The sequence below is a fragment of the Truncatella angustata genome (assembly GCF_020726525.1).
Source record: "Truncatella angustata strain MPI-SDFR-AT-0073 chromosome Unknown BKA67scaffold_10, whole genome shotgun sequence".
Lineage (NCBI taxonomy): Eukaryota > Fungi > Ascomycota > Sordariomycetes > Amphisphaeriales > Sporocadaceae > Truncatella > Truncatella angustata.
The window spans coordinates 656,120-675,093 of record NW_025763390.1 but is presented as its reverse complement, the minus strand read 5'-3'; the positions used below and the strand labels follow the sequence as shown (position 1 = coordinate 675,093).

At 53.8% G+C, this 18,974-nt stretch overlaps 6 protein-coding genes across 6 annotated transcripts; 2 read left to right on the top strand and 4 right to left on the bottom strand.

The window, feature by feature from the left end:
* Window positions 1-486: 486 nt before the first annotated feature.
* Window positions 487-3,586, bottom strand: BKA67DRAFT_90501 (WD40-repeat-containing domain protein). Its single transcript, XM_046109537.1, has 2 exons — window positions 2,815-3,586; window positions 487-2,760 (listed from the first exon to the last, which is right to left on the bottom strand). Exons 1-2 carry the CDS (start codon window positions 3,239-3,241, stop codon window positions 599-601), a joined length of 2,589 nt encoding a protein of 862 aa, XP_045952477.1. The 5' UTR covers window positions 3,242-3,586; the 3' UTR covers window positions 487-598.
* An 820-nt stretch (window positions 3,587-4,406) lies between these two features.
* On the top strand, window positions 4,407-7,626 carry BKA67DRAFT_582846 (NADH-ubiquinone oxidoreductase 78 kDa subunit mitochondrial precursor). The gene is made up of 6 exons (XM_046104024.1): window positions 4,407-4,930; window positions 4,994-5,017; window positions 5,071-5,122; window positions 5,189-5,203; window positions 5,278-7,182; window positions 7,237-7,626. Exons 1-6 carry the CDS (start codon window positions 4,816-4,818, stop codon window positions 7,355-7,357), a joined length of 2,232 nt encoding a protein of 743 aa, XP_045952476.1. The 5' UTR covers window positions 4,407-4,815; the 3' UTR covers window positions 7,358-7,626.
* Window positions 7,627-9,144: 1,518 nt separating this feature from the next.
* Window positions 9,145-11,461, bottom strand: BKA67DRAFT_582841 (uncharacterized protein). The gene has a single exon (XM_046104023.1). The coding sequence runs from the start codon at window positions 11,182-11,184 to the stop codon at window positions 9,220-9,222; it is 1,965 nt and encodes a 654-aa protein (XP_045952475.1). The 5' UTR covers window positions 11,185-11,461; the 3' UTR covers window positions 9,145-9,219.
* An 823-nt stretch (window positions 11,462-12,284) lies between these two features.
* On the top strand, window positions 12,285-13,343 carry BKA67DRAFT_663834 (aldo/keto reductase; the record flags this gene model as incomplete). Its single annotated transcript, XM_046108261.1, has 3 exons — window positions 12,285-12,392; window positions 12,454-12,577; window positions 12,634-13,343. 3 exons carry the CDS (start codon window positions 12,285-12,287, stop codon window positions 13,341-13,343), a joined length of 942 nt encoding a protein of 313 aa, XP_045952474.1.
* A 346-nt stretch (window positions 13,344-13,689) lies between these two features.
* BKA67DRAFT_663833 (uncharacterized protein) lies at window positions 13,690-15,130 on the bottom strand (the record flags this gene model as incomplete). Its single annotated transcript, XM_046108260.1, has 3 exons — window positions 13,690-14,541; window positions 14,597-14,796; window positions 14,971-15,130. 3 exons carry the CDS (start codon window positions 15,128-15,130, stop codon window positions 13,690-13,692), a joined length of 1,212 nt encoding a protein of 403 aa, XP_045952473.1.
* Window positions 15,131-16,037: 907 nt separating this feature from the next.
* On the bottom strand, window positions 16,038-17,123 carry BKA67DRAFT_540951 (uncharacterized protein; the record flags this gene model as incomplete). Its single annotated transcript, XM_046100842.1, has 4 exons — window positions 16,038-16,121; window positions 16,280-16,616; window positions 16,710-16,797; window positions 16,973-17,123. 4 exons carry the CDS (start codon window positions 17,121-17,123, stop codon window positions 16,038-16,040), a joined length of 660 nt encoding a protein of 219 aa, XP_045952472.1.
* Window positions 17,124-18,974: the final 1,851 nt, after the last annotated feature.

Below are 18,974 nucleotides of genomic sequence, written 5' to 3'. Positions count from 1 at the left end.
CAAGTCAACTGGTACGCCAATGGCGTTGTGTAGTTGGGGGCTCTAGCGGTCGACGGGGTCGGGCGGTTAACTCGAGCTCGCTGGGCCAATCACGGCACAGTCTGGTGAGACGGATTGCCCAATGGGGAGATGTGATGTGAGATCTCTTTGTTGCTTCCTCTGGGACAGCACAGTAGTATGGCCCCAACGATTGGAAACCAACGGATTGCGACCCCTCCAAATGGACCCCTCGTAGTGTGGTGGTGGTAATCTTGTGAGCAGTTAGCTCGCCGCCCGACGAACCCATGTTTCGCCCACAGATCGGCCTGCATGTGCATTGATTGTTGGCCGATCTTTTTGGTGGTCATGTTTGTGACACCAGGAAAGAGCCTCATACACACGTTGGCAAACACACCGGATCAACACTTCTTCATTATGGTCTGTTGCAAAGCCGACCAGCTGTTTGAATTTTATACACGCTGCCTCCTGCGGCATGAGCGACATGAGGTTCCATATATCATCAAAACGTCCATCTTAACCTCATGAACCTGAAACCAAGGTCTTTGCGCTAATAATGAGATGCTCAAAAAAATTCGATATGATCTAAAGGGGTATCGCATCATCGAGCAAAGACTTTGACAGTCCCATCTCCACCTGAGCTGACGACCCAGCGTCCGTCACTACTCCAAACGACTGAGCAGACACCTTCGCCTCTCATAATACGGTGCGTGGTGATTTCCTGAGTGCAGCTACGCTTTTCCAAACTCCAGAATCTGAGACTAGCATCATGCCCAGCGGAAACCAACTCTCTACCATCTGGCGAAAGTGAGAGAGCAGAAATGGCAGCGGGGTGGGCAAGCATGTTGTATGTACACTGGCCTATCCGAACTGTCAGCATTTGTTTGTGGGGGCACAGTACACGCCAAAAATTAGATAACTTACCGCTATTAGCATCGAAGAATCTGACATAGCGATCCTCATGGCCGCTAATGATGACCCCTTCGATACCGCTGCCAGCCGCTCCGCCGCCGCCCGTAGGTCCGGCTCCTCCTGATGCGGCGTTGGCCTCCTCATCACCCAGCTCGGGACCGGAGCTCTGCTCAAGGCCAATCGTAGTTGCAACGACAGCATTAACACTAGTCGACAGCGTGCCATCCGCTGTCTCCAGGCTAGCCATAGTGCCAATCTCTTCGCCCGTTCTTGTGTCGTAAATAACAATTGCCGCATCCGAGTATGAGACCACAAATGCCTCGCCGTTTGCGGATAAAGGAGTGATGCATGTAGGGCTAGCTTTCGACCCATCGGCCCGCGTCACACTGTGAACTAGTGTATGGTGGAAAGGCGTGTTAGACGTCATGCTAGGCTGTGGTGAGTTGGGGAACTGAGATCCAGAGCTCATGGAGTTGCCACGGCCTCGGCTTCCGGTAGCACGACGTCCAGACGCAGGTTGTGGTGATGTCAGTTGCGGTGGCGCGCTGACTGCCCACACCTTGACAGCACCATCTGCAGAGCCCGAAGCAAGCAGGATACGGTCTGGGCTACCATATGCACTTGTCTGGCCGAAAACGGCACCCAATGTTGCAGGTAGAACGCAGACAGCCCAGACAGCATCAGTGTGTCCGTCCAGAGTGGCCTTGGGGTCTACTCTGCCACGCTCCCAAACTCTAATAGATGCGTCTTGCCCACCAGAGAATATCCAGCCATCGCCTTGAGCACGTCCGCCAGTAGAGAAATTCGGTGCCGGAGACCAAGATGTGAGGCACAGTACAGCTCCGCTATGACCTCGATGAGTGAAATCTGCCGGCACATCCAGGTCAGATGTATTGGTGCCGAGGTGGCTGGGATTCTCTCGTGGTATGTGGAATCGCTTGATCAGCCCATCATCCCCAGCTGTGCAGATCTCTGGCTCTCCCGGGCTTCCGCCCCCGGAGAAAATGACGGTTCGTACTGTGTTAAGATGGCCACGGAGGCCGTAACGTAGCTTGAAGTTGCCACTTTCGGCCTTGTGGGATGAGGAGTTGAGTGAGAGTTCCTGGTCCAGACTCCGTCTACGTGACAGTGAAGTCTTCCTTCTGTGGGAACTAGGCGCTCGATTGGGGGATTTTGGGATGTTGTCGGCGGCGGGGAATACATCGATATCGGGTCGGTTGGCAGGCATGTTTTGGAGAGCTTGTGAGGATGTGGTTTCGGGGAAAGTGCCCTCACCAAAGTCCCACGCATCAGAATCCCCCACTACTCGCTTTTCAGGATCTTCGGCCGTGGTTTGGCGCGGATATTCGTTGTGGTTAAGCTTCATTGCAGCATCTTCGCGGCTGGTTACGGCAACTCCTACAGGCGCAGGCCATTCCGGCTGGTTATTGTAGGCAGCCGGTGGGTTGTCATTGGCCCGCACCATGGGAGCAGACTGCAACTCTTGCACATTCTGCCTCGCGAGACTTGGTATTTGTGACTGCGGCATAGGCGCAGGATGGTTTGGCTGAGAGCGAGGGCCTGGGTCTTTGGCGTGGTTCTGGTTCAGGTGTAGTTGTCGGAAGGCTGCGTCTAGAGGTTGCATGCCGGCGGGCACACCATATTCGCCCTCACGCATGTCTTCGAGCATGGGCAATGGAGGTGAGTCTCGAGGGGGCAGCGGGTTGGCGGGCGTAATCATGAGGTAGGTGAACTCGCTTTGGCATTGATCCAGAAATATCCTGAGTTGCTCGCGCTCGTCCTCTTCTTGGACTCGTTCGCCAACCAATCCCTCGAGGCCGGGAATGGGTTCTTTCGGCTTATCATTGGAAGCTAGTATTGTGTCAGTAATCCCTTCCCAAAGTTGGTCTTTTTGAGCCGACTCACACTTAAGCTTCTCAGCTATCAAAGTAGCGCGGTCGACTTTGGGCGGCTGCTTGACAGCATGCTCATCAGCTGTGCCGTTGCCGGATTCGGCAGTCTTTAGTCGTGCTGCCTGGTCTTTGACCTTCTTCTCGAGAATGCCGACATACTTCTTCAAGGCCTTTTGCGATGCGTCAGCTCTCCTGGTGGAACCTTCGAGAGCGGCTATGCGACCCTTCATCTCCTGGCGTTCGATCTCCCAAGCATTTCTGTCGCGCTCGTGTCGATGCCATTCGGTCTGTAGGAAGCGCATGACGCCTTGTAACGTGTATTCGGTAGCATGAGGTTGGTTTGTGCCATTTGCAGGCATTCCTCCAAGGTCTTGACCGCCAAGATTACCACCTCCCCCCATGTTTCCAGCTCCCATGGCAGAGACCTGTTGCCAGCTCATGCCCGCGAATTCCGCCCTGCTGACGGCCTACGGCTGTTGCTGGCGACCGTGCAGCGACGGAGTTGTTTGATATTCCGTCTTTCGCCTCTACGAGATGTGGATGGGTTCTTTCGACATGCACATCTGCACCCGACGTCGAGGGAAAAAGGAAGTGGATTGGGGATATGCGCGCGATCGGCTCGTGGTGGGTGCGAAATGGGAGATGCCGGTAGAGTGAGCTCGTCGCAATAGAAATGTTTGAGCTGATGCAATGCTCCCCAAAATGTCGGCAAAGCTTGTCGCGTGGGTGAAGCTGAAGCCGAAGCTGGACACAGAGCAACGTCTGCCTTTCAGGCTTGGCAGTAGTGATAGCTTTCCTAAAGTCGTTACGTTGCAGTAGTCGTCTCTATTAAAAGCGTAATTGTGGAGCGGAACAGCACGAAATAGTAAATGATAGACAACGAAAGAGAAGGCCACCTGTCTGGTTATGACAACGCAATTATGGTACACGACCGTACAGTGGTGAAGTCTTCTGTAGAGCGAGTACGGCGGGAGGTTTGCTGGATGGGTTTCGTCGCTTGATCGGCATCGAAAGGGCAGGCCAGCACAGCATCCAGGACGGACGTGATGGGCTAAAAGCTTTACTAACGTTACCCGGAGATCGCAGACATTTGATTCGGATCCAGACTGGCGCCAAATGGAGGTAAGCCAATGAGATGGGGATGGGAACTGGTACAAAAGGCGAGGCTGTCTCCTCAGGCATCAACTTTTCCCATCATCAGGGGGAAGGGGGGAGACAGAGCTTGGACCTGCATCGTTTTGTGTTCTGTGCTGCATCCTGTACCAAGACTACACACGGTACTTGAGATATGTACGGATACCGCCGCGTTAGCTATGTACGTACATAGCATGGGGACATGGATCTTTCAGTTCTGCTGGGGAGGAAGCACAGGCCACATGTTGTTATCTCGTCACCGTCACAACTGCTTACTCACATCCTGTGTGTTACTGCTCGCTGCTGGTTTGTTAGTCTCCAATCACTTTGTCGCTCTTGCTGACCACCGAGGCAATTCGCCGGTGTCTCTTGCTCTCGCAACCATCGGGCGCATGGTTAATCCGGGTTCTCAACCCAATGGATGGCTGCACAATTGTTAGACTTGAGCTTGAGAGAACAAATAGGAAAAGTCTCAAAGCGTCATAGAAGAAAGAGTCGGGTCAGGTTTAGATATCATCGAGGCAATAGCATCATGTCGGGACTGCAAATTCATCGAGTGTATTCATAATTGTTTTGCTCCTCTCAATATGCAGTGACATGTTTCTCCTCGTTTGACGCTCTCTTTGCGTGAGTAAAATCGCACTCTTCACTGGCGAACAGGCCGGAGAGTGGACCTCGGACATCCAATCACATTGGATTTGATCATAATCGTCAATTGGCAGCGCCACTATTATTCCCGACCCAGCACCAAGCAACCAAGCACTTCTTTGACCTGAGAATAGAGACGTCAACACTCCGACAGAGCTCTCAATCGGCCGCCACAGCATTTGTTGCTGCATCCCCTTCCCTCCACATCGTCAGATTCCGTCGGGACGACACGATGCTGCGACATTCTCTGGCTCGTTCGGCTTGGCGGACCACCAGGCATGCCGCCAATGCCACGAGAGCCTTTTCCGCGACTGCTCAGAGGCCCGCCGAGGTCGAGCTTACCATTGGTTCGTCAACCTCATCTCCATTGCCTCGACCTTGCCATATACATGTAGCTGACTGGTATCTAGACGGAAAGAAGGTCTCGATAGAAGGTATGATGACCTGTTGCACTCCCAGCACGAGCCCGGACTGACCCAAGAAACAGCTGGATCCGCCTTGATCCAGGCATGCGAGAAGGCCGGAGCCACCGTCCCTAGGTATGTCGACAGATAAATATCATCCTCGCCAGGACGAAACCCGTATGCTAATGCTCTACTTCTCAGATATTGCTACCATGAGTACGTTTCCCACGACGCCCTTCTCGGCCCACCGCCAGTGCAACTCGGAACGCGCGCTGACAAATGGAACACAGAAAACTAATGATTGCGGGTAACTGCCGTATGTGCCTGGTCGAAGTCGAGAGGGCCCCCAAGCCCGTTGCATCATGCGCATGGCCCGTCCAGCCCGGCATGGTCGTCAAGACCAACTCGCCACTCACACACAAGGCCCGTGAAGGTGTCATGGAGTTCCTGCTCGCAAACCACCCTCTGGACTGCCCTGTCTGTGACCAAGGTGGTGAGTGTGATCTTCAGGACCAGTCCATGCGATACGGCGGCGACAGAGGCCGGTTCCACGAGATTGGCGGCAAGCGTGCTGTCGAGGACAAGAACATCGGTCCCCTCATCAAGACTTCCATGAACAGATGTATCCACTGCACGAGGTGTATCCGATTCGCCAACGATATCGCCGGCGCCCCTGAGATGGGTTCTTTCGGACGTGGCAACGACATCCAAATCGGCACCTACCTCGAGAAGAACCTCGACTCCGAAATGTCCGGCAACGTCATCGATTTGTGCCCCGTTGGTGCTCTCACCTCCAAGCCTTACGCGTTCCGTGCCAGACCTTGGGAATTGAAGAAGACCGAGTCTATCGATGTCCTGGACGGTTTAGGCTCCGCTATTCGCGTCGACTCGAGAGGTCTGGAAGTTATGCGTGTGATTCCTCGCCTGAACGACGACGTCAACGAGGAGTGGATCAACGACAAGACGAGATTCGCCTGTGATGGTCTCAAGACCCAGAGACTCACCATGCCCTTGGTTCGACGTGACGGCAAGTTCGAGCCTGCCTCTTGGGAGCAGGCCCTGACAGAGATCGGTGCTGCCTACAAGGGCCTCGATGTCAAGGGAGACGAGTTCAAGGCCATCGCTGGTGCTTTGACCGAGGTCGAGTCCCTGGTCGTCATGAAGGATCTGGCCAACAAGCTGGGCTCCGAGAACTTGACCATCGATGTCCCTGCTGGTAAAGGGCCTATCGCTCACGGCGTGGATGTGCGATCTAACTACGCCTTCAACTCCCTCATCTGGGGTGTTGAGGATGTCGACGCACTACTTCTTGTCGGTACCAATACCAGACATGAGGCCGCTAACTTGAACGCTCGTATCCGCAAGCAGTGGATGCGCTCAGACCTCGAGATCGGTGTTGTCGGCGAGACTTGGGAGTCGACTTTCGAGTTCGAGCACCTTGGTGCCGACTTCGCTGCCCTCAAGAAGGCTTTGGCCGGTCCCTTTGGCAAGAAGCTCCAGGGAGCCAAGAAGCCCATGATCGTTGTTGGCTCTGGTGTCACTGACCACCCCGATGCCAAGGCTTTCTATGAGCTTATCGGTACCTTCGTCGACAAGAATGCTGCAAACTTCTTGACTGCCGAGCACAACGGTTACAATGTCCTGCAAAGAGAGGCTTCGAGAGCTGGTGCTTTCGAGGTTGGCTTCGTTCCTCCTTCCACCGCCGTCGCCGAGACCAAGCCCAAGATGGTCTGGTTGCTAGGTGCTGATGAGTTCGCTGATGCCGACATCCCCAAGGACGCCTTCATTATCTACCAAGGCCACCACGGCGACCGAGGTGCCCAGATCGCCGATATCGTTCTGCCCGGCGCTGCTTACACAGAAAAGGCCGGTACTTACGTCAACACCGAGGGACGTGTCCAGATGACCCGTGCCGCTACATCATTACCAGGTGCTGCCCGCACTGACTGGAAGATCCTCCGCGCTGCTTCGGAGTTCCTTGGTGCCCCTCTGCCGTACGACGATGTCGCCATGGTTCGTGACAGAGCAGCAGAAATCAGCCCAGCGCTCACCGTGTACGATGTCGTTGAGCCAGCCTCGTTGACGCAGCTCAGCAAGGTTCAGCTGGTGGATCAGAACAAGGGCTCAAAGCCAAGCGGCGAGCCCTTGAAGAAGGTTATTCAAGATTTCTATTTCACAGATGTCATCTCCAGAAGGTTTGTTGATCCTACTCTAACAATTCATGAAGTCGGAAGCTAATCATGGACCAGCTCGCCGACAATGGCACGTTGCTCCGCTGCAAAGGCGACCGGCAACCCCCTTACAGACTTCATGGCATCCGGTATGGGCGACGAGAACAAGCCCATGGGTCAGGTCGCTTACGGTGTATGAGAGGGCGTTATAGTATAGAGAAGACAGTGGATGAAAACGAGACCATCACAATGCGATTTCGAGGCTAGGTTTGCTTTCCCTTTGTTACATCATTGGTCTCGCATTGTATGTACTGTACATATAGGATGACAACGGCGGGGTAGAATGAGAAGGTACATAAATGTTCTGGCTCGTTGGCCGCTATGCAATGTGATACTGAGGTTATGCTGCTGTGTTTGAATACACCTCCATTGACTTACCAGGCCAGGAATGAGTTTTATGATGCCCGGTAGTTATGGTGTTTGCGAAGAGAGCGGGTAAAACCTGCAGTTGAACGTTCACTGCCTATCTATGTCACTATGATTTGATAAGAGACGCTTGATCCTGAAAAGGCTACTAAAAACAGTCTATTGAATCACAATCTCAGATTGTGAGAAGCTCTGCCGGGGAACTTTTGAGGTGGCTACAGAGTATGGCCCGTACAGCAGAAGCGAAACCTTTGATCTCCGCCAGTACTACTGTTTTTGGGCTAAACGCCTCTAATCTGTAATACCGTGTTTGGACCTCACAACTAATTCCGCGGTTGGGGGCCTAACAATGCCACTTTCACTGCGATTCCAACCCTCGCAGGCCGTCTGAGCCCCCAAGATGTGCGATGACGTGGTGCGCATGTGGGTGAATGGGCACCGGGTAATATTACGAATGATGTTGAAATAGTTTTCCTATCGTCCAGGAGGTTCGTAACCGTATCTCGCGCTTTGGCCTGGGGGACTGACGATTAACCAATAATTACGTCGCGATATAAGCACGGTTCATTGGTAGCCTCGTTGTATGATGCAACGAGCGAAGAAGGAAGCATATGGTACAAATTAGTTTTCTTACCACATATGATCATATGTTTATTTTATGGCAACCATGATTTTCGACTACAGTTATATTATTTGTCCATATAGTCTAGGTTCATTCTTAAAGTTCTATAAAAGCTCGCGCCGGAGATGCCATGGTACGTCGGTCCCATTGATCTTTGCACCGCAGCATAGTCACTGCCCGGCCTAGGATAATTTTCAGAAATTCAAGATACTGTATGCAGCTTCGATAACGCCAAGCCAATGAACAAACGGTATTGTGGCGTTGTCATCCTCTGCGCGTTTACCCGTGAGATTTTCCCCTGCCACTACGTGCGAAGCCTGCATAGGCGGGCGCCCAGATCCGCCCAATAACAGGGCATGGAGGGTTACACAAAAGACATCGCGAGCGAATAGGCTTTGTTAGCATGCTACACCGCTGCGCCCCCAAAAACGCGAATTTTTTTCACTGCAATTTTAACCCTCACGAAAGGCATGACATTGTACGCTTCGTCTTAGACGCGGCCGCATCGGCCCAGAATGTCTAGTCTCGACGGAAGATCTGGATTGCCGCACGGCAGATCTTCCGCCGAAGTGTGTATCTTGCCTGTCTGCACAGCAATTCTAACCCCCACAAAGGGCCCAACCTCTCGGGGCGTATCGAACCACTCGGTAGTCCATGTGTAACGTCAGCAGCAGTCATTGCTCGCTACCAGACGTGATGGATATATCGGAATATGAGTTGCCACTGGGTTCATGTCTTGATACGTCGGATCCTAACTATACTCGCGCGTTTACCCCATAATTAACTGTTTGGATACCCCCAATGCGTTTTGTAGTGTCTTTACTTACGCGCGACCTGTAAGATGGAGGCGAAGCTTAAATATACTTAGGTTCCAGCTCTGTCAAGCGTAAGACGTAGTGAGCAGATGGAGATATAGGAGGGCTTGAGAAATGGTGACTTGTTCACGCTAATAAATACAAATTATATACACAAATAGAGGCCACCGCCCGGGGATTATACGTAAAAGACGCCGCCTACGAGCTGCAGCTGCATTGCAGAGCCCTCTTCGCTTTGGGCACCTCCTTGATCCACCTCGTCTCCTCATCTTTATCACCCTGGTATTCAACACCGTCAAGCGTCTTGCCGGCCCAGCTCTCTTCGAAGGGGTGCAACGCCATCCACATGATGCGGTCCAGGACTTCCCTCTCGCCGTCCTTCTCGACTCTCTTGATGACTTCGTCCAAGATCCAGCTCCGAGGGATGAAGTTCGGGTTGACCTTCTTCATGGCTTGTCTCCTCTCCTCGTCTGCAGACCCAGACTCGCCCCAGTCCTCGAGGACGCGCTCCCTCCACTTGCCAAGCCACTCTCCGACACGCTTGCGGCCTTCCTCCTCGTTGGGTGCAGGGCCGCTTGCGCCGTCCTTGTAGAAGAAGACGCCAGCCTTGACTTCTCTGCTCTCCTGGGTATCCAGCTGGTGGACCTTGAGACCGCTGAGCCTCCTGAAGAATAGGTTGAAGTCCAGCTCCAGTGCCTCCATGGTGTCGAGCAAGGAGGAAAATAGCTCCTCGAAATCGCTCTCTCTGAAGTTCTTGAGACCAACGCGCAGTGTCATGAGGCGCTTGTACTCAGATAGGAAGACGTGCTTGTACTCCTCCCCGATCTGCATGATGACCTTCTCCGCGCGCTTCGTAAGGTCATCGACGTCTGATTCCTCGACGCCCTCTTCGACGAATTTCTTGTCGTCTACCTTGGCGCCAGCGCCAATGAGCTCGCCCAGCGACTCGCCGAGGCGGACAAGGTTCCACCAGATGATCGATGGCTGGTTGCGATAGCTGTAGCGCAGTTGATAGTCATCGTGGTTGGGCGTGTACGTGGGGTCGAAGTTGTCCATGAAGGCGAAGGGCCCAAAATCTATCGACAGTCCGAAGAGGGATGTGTTGTCTGTGTTCAACACGCCGTTCATGAAGCCGTATGCCTGCCACTTTGCGACGACCAGAGCATTCCGACGCACGATCTCACGGTATAAGCGAGTAAACCTGTTCTCGGCGCTCTCTTCCGGGCCCTGGATCTCGTCCTTCTTTACTCCTTGTGAAGGCTCGGCGGATTCGGCAGCCTTGCCTGGATCCTCCAATCTTGCGGGCAGTGTCTCCCAACCGCCGAACACATCCTCGGCAACATAGGTGGCCAGCTTCCTGATGGTGTTCCTTTCGCCTCGGGCGCGAAGGATATCGAAGTTGCCTATCCTCAACCAGCTCTGTGCGAACCGACATACGATGGCGCCAGGCTCTAACGTTTCCCTGCGCACCTTCACGTCAGGGGTGAGCGTCAGACTGAGCGCGCGGGTGCTCGGGATGTTCAGCGCATTCAGTGCTTCCGACACGACGAATTCTCTTATGCTACTCCTCAGCACAGCCTTCCCGTCCGCGAATCTGGAGTACGGGGTCATGCCCGCGCCCTTGAGCTGTAGTTCGTATCGCGTTCCGTTGTCGTTGGTCGTCTCGAAGAGACTGATCGCTCGACCGTCGCCCAGCTGGCCGGCCCATGATCCGAACTGGAAACCGCCGTAGAGCTGGGCCCAGGGGTAGCCGCCCTCGGATTTCTCCTCGTCCCAGCCTTGGATCTTGTTGCCGGCGACGGTGTTCAGAAAGTCGGGATCGCCGCGGGCGGTGGAGGGGTCGATGCCGAGGTCCTTCAGAGCGGCGGGCGACACAGAGAGAAGCTCTGGTCTCGTCGCACCTTCGGGGCGCACCCATGTGTATATCGCATCGCGGACCTGACGGGGTCCGATTTGGTCCCGCGGCGTCTTGTGGGAATCGGCGGGTGTTGGGAAGATAGAGTCGGCTGGAAGCTTGGAGGTGAAGTTCCAGGTTTTAGGGATCTCGCTTATGGCTTTGCCATGAGAGGCGCCGTTGGTCAGATTGGACGACATCCGTGGAAAGGGTTTCTGTATCAATAAGCCTGACAAAGAAGCCTGCCGCAATGTCTGGCGGTAGAGCATATGGTGTGGTTGGGCGTTCGAGCAAAAGCTCTATTTCTCAGACGGGGGTTTATATGGATAGCATTTTGTGCTATTTAACCGAGGATTATGGCCACTAACACTGACAGGTCTCGGAAATCGGTCCAGAAAAAGCCATTGGGTGCCGCCAACGTCGGCATCACATCATTCGCAAGTATGTATGCGCTGTGGCGATTTGGAATCACTTTTGTATGCAAGTGTGACAGCTCCGCTAGCAGCCATCCGTCCCCGGCGCTTTTCGTGGCACCCCCCCCCCCCCGGCCGGCCGAGGACAATCAGATGGCCCACTCCAGCAGTCAGAACCTTATAAATCTCATAAAAGACGCGGAGCATTTTCACCGGGGAGGTCTTCATTAATGAGTATGACCTGATCTCGATTTAACGAGTGAGCAGTAAAGTGTAGTGAAACCGCAGAAGGCGGCCTTGCTCAGGTCGTAGGAAAACGATTCGCATTACGAGCTGATGCCGTTACCACTGGTGGATAGCGTCATGGATCTGCCCCGCCATCACTTACATGTATATATGTGTATCTGTGTACGAATCTTTTGAACTCTGTTAATGCGGGCACAAGGTGTGGTAACACATCAGTGTCCGAATCGATGGGATCGTGTTTATCGAATTATCATACACAGCATATCCTCTATGCTGTTTGTACAGCTGCAGATCTAGTACGTTACATTTGGTCGAGCTCTGTCATCCATGTAACGGCAATTGAGTTCATGGTGGGGTAGAGTATATTCAGCTGGAGCATAAGTGCAGAAGTGGGCGAGATGATGCCATCAAGCGCCTGCGTAGACGACCCGCCGCTCCCGAGCTATGTGACAACACGAAACAGAGCATGAGGAGCTCCTACAAACCGATAAGAAGGACCGGCTCTCCGCTTCGCTCCAAACTTCTCCTCGTGACTTGCTCGACTCATTCTTTTGAGTTTATTGATGCATCTCAGACAGACTTCCGCCCTCTTGAGGTCTACTAGCACGCGCCCTCCCATCAGCTCAACCTACCGTCTCGCTATCAAGCAAATGCCCCTAAAGGCTCGGATCGCTCCACAGAACTCCTCGTTCTCGGTCCAGACTGCTAAAATGAACTCCGCCACATCTGCCTTCAAGCCGGACGCCTCCGGTGTCTCGCCGAAGCAGGCCGGCTATATCCCGCACCTGAAGCTCAACGATGGCAACGATATCCCCATGGTATGTTACCTCGTAGCGTCCAGGAAAGATGAAGCATGGTGACTCATAAAGGCCCTCTTAGTTCGCATATGGCCTCGGCACGGCCCGCTACAAGGGAACTCCGACCGAGGAGCCGGACCAGGAGATTGTCAAGTTGACCGTCATGGCCATCAAGAACGGGTATTACCACCTTGACGGCGCTGAAGGTTTGTGGTACTCATCTCTTCTCGCCCGAGGACTCGCTTGCTGACCGTTTTCTCAGTCTACGGCAACGAGGAAGAACTCGGCGTCGCCATCAAGACCGCCGGCGTGCCGCGCGACCAGCTCTACGTGGTCACGAAGCTGAACGGGACCAAGAAGCAGGACGTGCAGCTCGCCTTCCAGACCTCGCTCGACAAGCTCGGCGTGGACTACGTCGACCTGTACCTCGTGCACGCGCCGTTCCTGGCCGACACACCGGAGGAGCTGCAGGAGATCTGGCGCCAGGTGGAGGCCATCAAGGAGTCCGGCAGGGCCAAGTCCATCGGCGTCTCCAACTTCCTGCAGGAGCACCTGGAGGCCATCCTCAAGACGGCCGCGATCCCGCCCGCCATCAACCAGATCGAGTTCCACCCGTACCTGCAGCACGGCGACCTGGTCGACTTCCACCGCAAGAACAACATCGCCATCGCGGCGTACGGGCCCCTGACGGCCGTCACCAGGGCGAAGCCGGGGCCCCTGGACGAGACCTACGCGCAGCTCGCGAAGAAGTACGGCGTCACGGAAGGCGACATTGCGCTGCGCTGGACGCTGGACCAGGGCATCGTGACCATCACCACCAGCGCCAGCGAGCAGCGCCTGCAGGGGTACCTGAAGAAGCTGCCGAGCTTCAAGCTCACGCCCCGGGAGGTCGAGACGATTGCCGAGCTGGGCAGGCAGAAGCACTACAGGAGTTTCTGGAACGACAGGTTTGCAAAGGACGATCGTCGATGAGTCAAGACGAAAGAAGCAGTAAAGGATAACCCAAATAGCAGAAAATAACAAACATATACCAGTGGTTCTTCTCCGCCGACTTCATTGCTCCAGCTTGTTTTACACCCAAATGTCCCTTTGTGACTGCAGAAAAGTCATGTGGAGGCTTCGGTGTTTACTTCTTGACTTGACTGCGTTAGCGCTTGTCTACCAATTTGATAGCTTCACAGAAACCAGTTGTCAATACGACAAACATGAAGAGCAACGCGTCGAGTGGACATACTCCAATTTAATTGTTGGGCTAACTCAAGCTGGATATATCGTGATATAGTCGCCAACACCTTCAGAAACCTAACCAATGCATTCATCATAGCTCGTCATCATCAGTTTCCGTCTCGTCGCCGCCGTCGCTATTGAATGGCTCCGGCATGTTCTCCTTGGGCTTGTTCCTGCTCTGGAAAGGCAAAGTACGCGGCGGCGGAGGCTCATCATCTGTCTCATCTTCTGCTTCGACAGGCGGTGCGGCAGTTTTGGTATTTGCTGCCCGCATCTTCTTACCTGCCGCGGGCGCTTTCCCTTTCGCTCTGGCTTTGCCCCTCGCATTGGCTTTCCCTTTGCCCTTGGCCTTAGTCGCTGGCTGCGGTCCTTCATCGGTCTCTGCAGCCTCACTGGCAGTCGTATCCTCTAGCTCCTCGTCGGTTGTCTGGCGTTGGTCCATCTCCGGGTCGGATTCTGATTCGGCCTTGACGTCCACGGGCAGGTCTACGTCCATTTTCTCGAAACCATCGTCACTCTCGTCTTCGACCGCCTGCTGTGTAGCTTTCCGCTTACCTCCCCTGGATGTTTTGGCTTTGCTCACAGTGTTTTGACTGGCGCCTACGTTCTTTAGCTTCTGCGGGTCAACATCTGCGGAGACTAGGAGCCGCTGTTGTTGCCGGATCTTGAGCTTCTTCTCGTTCAGTAGCTGCTGGAATTTCTGCAGTAGCTGGTGCTCGTCATGCTCTTTGGCTTTGAGCAGGTCCTCTAGATGAGCTCTCAGCTCTTTTGTGGACTTCTCTAGTTCAACTGTCCTTGCCCTTGCAGCTGCTAGGTCATCGACAACCTTGGCGCGGTCGCTGATGGCTGCAACGCACCAGTCGAAGAGCTGGGGTCCGTTATCACTGCCATCTTTATTTTCTGTAATTTCAAACTCTTCGAGTTCGATATGACCGAGTCGGTGCTGTACCACATTAATGAGCTTCAAGGGTGATGTGCGTCATGGGGGGAAACAATACCTTGACACATAGAGTGTTCCTTCGTATTATTAATATGGCGCTCGCCTGGATCTCAACGATGACCTCAATATCCCTCCTATGGGGGTTGGTGGGCTCGATAAAGGTCGCAATCAGGATCTGCTCCCACTCCTCATCGGTGCATCGGGCAGACTTGTCATTTGATTGTTTGTTCTTCCATTCCTGGACTCTCCTATGACGTACTGTTCATATACAAAACCAGGGCACAGGTCAGCGGATTTTCAGGGTCCTGCTTCAGATACCCACAGCGGACGCTAGGATGCTGCACTGGCAAAGCGCATGGACAAACACGTGCTGGGGATTCAGGAACAGGCCACTGTGGGCCGTCGATCAGTGGAAATAACAATCTTACTTACACTTTGCCTGGTAGGCCGATGTGCTCTGGGTTCCAACAAGGCGTAGATCGAGAGGGTTTTTGGAGCCTTGTGTTGGAATGACTTGGAGGAGGAAGGATCCCTTTTCTGCCCCTGTTGCGTCATCCACAATGGGGAACCGGAAGACCGGGTGGCCAGCCATGACGGTGATGTAAGCTGATTTCGCGGCACGGTGACTACACGAGTAAGTGGAAGCGATCTGGCCCTCTTGTTGTCGGGTGAATGAGACTACGCAAGTAAATAGATGATCTGTTGCGCCGTCAACAGACGGAAAGTGCAAGAACTAGGTTTCAGCCTCTCCAAGAGCTGTGGTGGTGTGGGTGGAGATGGTATACAGTAGAAGCTGCTATGACGATGACGGGCAGAGTCTGGAACGAAGATTAAGAGGTCGCAGGAGGGTTACGCAGACGCTCCTGGGCAAGTCCCGAGCGTGATTCTGCGGCTTGACAAAGAGACGTGGACCAAGAAATTGATTAGGTGATGGGTACGACATGACCAGCATGAAACGACGATTTAAATACCATCTGGGTGATTCCCTACAATGGGATGCCACCAATTGCGAGTGCCTCGGGCCGTCCAGACACTCGTTCGCTGTGAGGTTACCTAGTTGCCCATTAGGTCGCCTATTAGGCAGCTGCAGGCACCAACCAGATTGGCCAAAGCAAACATTGAAGCTACTGTAAGTTTCTGCGGTGCAAAGTGGCTCCCAGGGCTCTTCAGGCTCTACGGATCCGTACATAGTATGAGATACGGGGTCCCGGGCGAAGCACTAGCCTCAGAAGGGCTCCTGTTAGCATGGAAATAGGACCTAATAGCTCAAATGAGCAGTCGATCACTCAATCAAGATGAAGGGAGACCTGAGAAAATTTGTACTTTTAATTTATTCCGTGTTCCAAAGGGGGCGGGTTCCGAGGCGGGCAGGTCTGGCAATCCATGGACTGAACTTGGTGTTTGGAGAGAGGGGGTTTTTCTTTCGTCGTATTTTGTATCAACCTGGAACGCGTTGCAGCGCGTCAGTTTGGCGACCATGGTGAGAACGGAAGAGTGTTTCATTGGCTCAGTTTGTTTCCTTTGCCACGTGATAAAAAGCCCGTAGTGCTATTATTACCACTGTGTGTGCGAACCAAGAGTACCTGCCATGTACGTGCAGTGGCCAGATCCTGCTTCAGTGGAGTGCTGAAGCGGGCTGAAATTGCTGTGCTGGCCCGAGCTGTGGTCCCCTGAAATAGTGAAATACCGGTGGGCACTGACGGGGTTCACTGATGCAAAATGGCCTGTGCTCCTTTCTTACCAGCCATCCGGAGCAAAAAAGAGCCCGCCAGAAGCTTTTTTTCCTCTGTGGTTTTTTTTTTTGCGCCTTTACGAGTGTCCAAGCCCCCTCCTCCCCTCCCCAACCTTCCAAAACGTGACGGCCCACGTCCACGAATAGCACACTCCTGCAACCCACATCAACATCCACATCCACATCCACATCCCCACCCACGCCCACGCCCACACCTACTGTATGTACTGGCACTGCACTGACCGCTGACCCACGACCCGGCCACTCGTCCTGAACATCACATTCTGTCTTGGATTGAAACCCGTTTCTCGACCTTGTTGCTCCCCCATACACTGTACTAGCAAACCTAGATTTCTTTTCCCAGAGCACACTTTGCAAAGGACAAGTTCGACAAAGACGGGCGTAACGTTCAGAGGCCTCAATTGCGACGTGCACTCACACCCAGACCTGTTTATGCGCAGCGCCAGCAGTAGCAGTAGCAGTAGCAGTAGTGGCAGAGCACCCCATCATCGCTAGACCCAGACGAACTACATCTCCATCGCACTCACACAACTTGCTTCCAGTGCGGAGAACAGAAACAGCTCATCGCGAATCGAACAACTCACCCCTTCCGCCCCCGCTGTCCTATTGCGACGGACTGAGGGGATCTCAAGGAAATACCGCCGTCATTTGCAGCTCGGCTCAGCTTCACTCGCTACATACAACAGCGCCACCGTGTTGTCGCGGAGACGATGCGCCCCGACCTTGACACAAAACCAAATTGACGTGAAAATGGTGATCCAACATTGAGAAGAAAAAGAAGAAGAAGAAGAAGAAGTAGAAGAAGAAGAAAGTGTCGAGTGCTGGGAGCCATTCCAAAGGGAATACGAGGCTGTCACGCCCATAAGAGCTTGGATTCAAGAGAGCTCCGCAGCTCCATCGCCTGCAACAACCGCATCAATATACAACACATTCAAACAACAACACCACCACGCGGCAGTCTGACCCCGAATTCTCTCGTTCAAATCCCACCCGCTCTACAACCCTACCAGTACTATCCATCCGCATGGTTTCCTACCTGAACCATGGCTCTACAACTCAAACCCAGGCAGCCCGTCGAGGACGAGGTCGAGAATTGGGACGATGACGACTTCATGATTGACGATGACCTCACATTTCCAAGTGCCTCGACTGCCGCCACAACAAACCAGCCACACCGCCGCGATAGCAACGTCTCATTCCGTTCAGAACGGGAGTCTCTGTTCGGAGATGAGGACAGGCAGGTCCTTCTTGCGGGAGAGGACGAGAAATCAACCCTGGACGCCATTTCCGCCGCCCAACACGCCGGCATTCCCATCCCGCAAAACGTCCCTCCATCCGCTCTAATAGGAGGTACCATCAAGAGATTAGGCGGAAGAAAGATGAAGAAGGTTATCTCGGAGGATTGGGGCGACGATATTGTACTGCCAAAGAACGGCCAGGCCCTCCGCATCAAACCTCAGGATGCCTCCCAATTCCCAGAGACTCTACGCCAGGTTAGCGGCTCGGTGACAACAAGTCCCATGAAATCCTTGATGAGCCCTCCCATTATTCATCGCTCTCCCAAAAAGGACTATACGCCTCGGGTATCGGCAGCCTTCACTTTGGATAGATTCCGGGACAACGATGACGACGACGATATTTTCGGAGATGGTTCCGAGACTATCAAAGCTCCGAAAGTTGCGTACAAACCCATCTCACTCATCACCCCGCCCACTCCTAGCAAGAAGGAAGAGGACGATGACTTTGAGATGGATCTGGAGCTGCCTTCTAGCGGCAAGCTCAAGCTTACTAGCCGTAGGGAGATTCCAAGGACGCCCAACATCAATACTGATGTCGATTTCGATTGGGGCGAAGGCAGCTTGGGAACAAGGTTTGGGGGTACTCGGAGGGACGGCTTTTCCAATCGCAGTTCAAGTGCATCTGCCATGAGCCCCAGCATTGCGAGTTCCATGACCGCTGAGAGCGAGGACGATGCTTTCGATGGTCTCATACTGCCTGTCGGCCCCCTCGACCTCGGTGAGCGACTCAAGCTGCGAAAGCAGAGTCGTTCTCCTTCGCGGCCTCCTTCCGCAGACAAACGGCCTCGGTCCGCCAAGCAGAACATCCCTCAGACTCCCATCACGGAAAGGGAGAAGGAAGATCTGCTCGACGGTCTCGATGTTGATGACGGTGACATCTTCAGCTCCGGCAAATTGAGCCTGCACCGCAATGTCAAGGTAAAGGAGACGCGGCAAAACAGTCCAGCTCGTCCGAAGGCTGCGCTTTCCTTGACTTTCACGAATAAGCCAGTTGCTTCTCAGCCCTCACGTCTACCCAGGCCGGCGGGCAGTAGTCATCATGAACGATCACACACCCAGTCTTCTCTAGAGCCTGTGTCAGAAAGTGGTGGTCCGATTCCGTACCGACCATCTAGGAGATCACAGTCTCGAATGGGGCACTCTTCTAGAGATTCAACCTCGAGCATTGGGGGTCCCATCACCCCTTCTTCGGCTACATTCCAACCCATCACTACTCCTAGAAGACGAGAGCTTGGCCAAAAGACTTCTCTTGGAGCGCTCAGAACCGAGCCGGCAACAACAAATGCTTCCCTGTTGCGACTCAAGAGGTCCCTTCCTGTCATGAAGCCTGCCGAATCTCCGGCACGCCCTGTGAGTTCTCGTTATGAACGACCGCCTTCACAGAC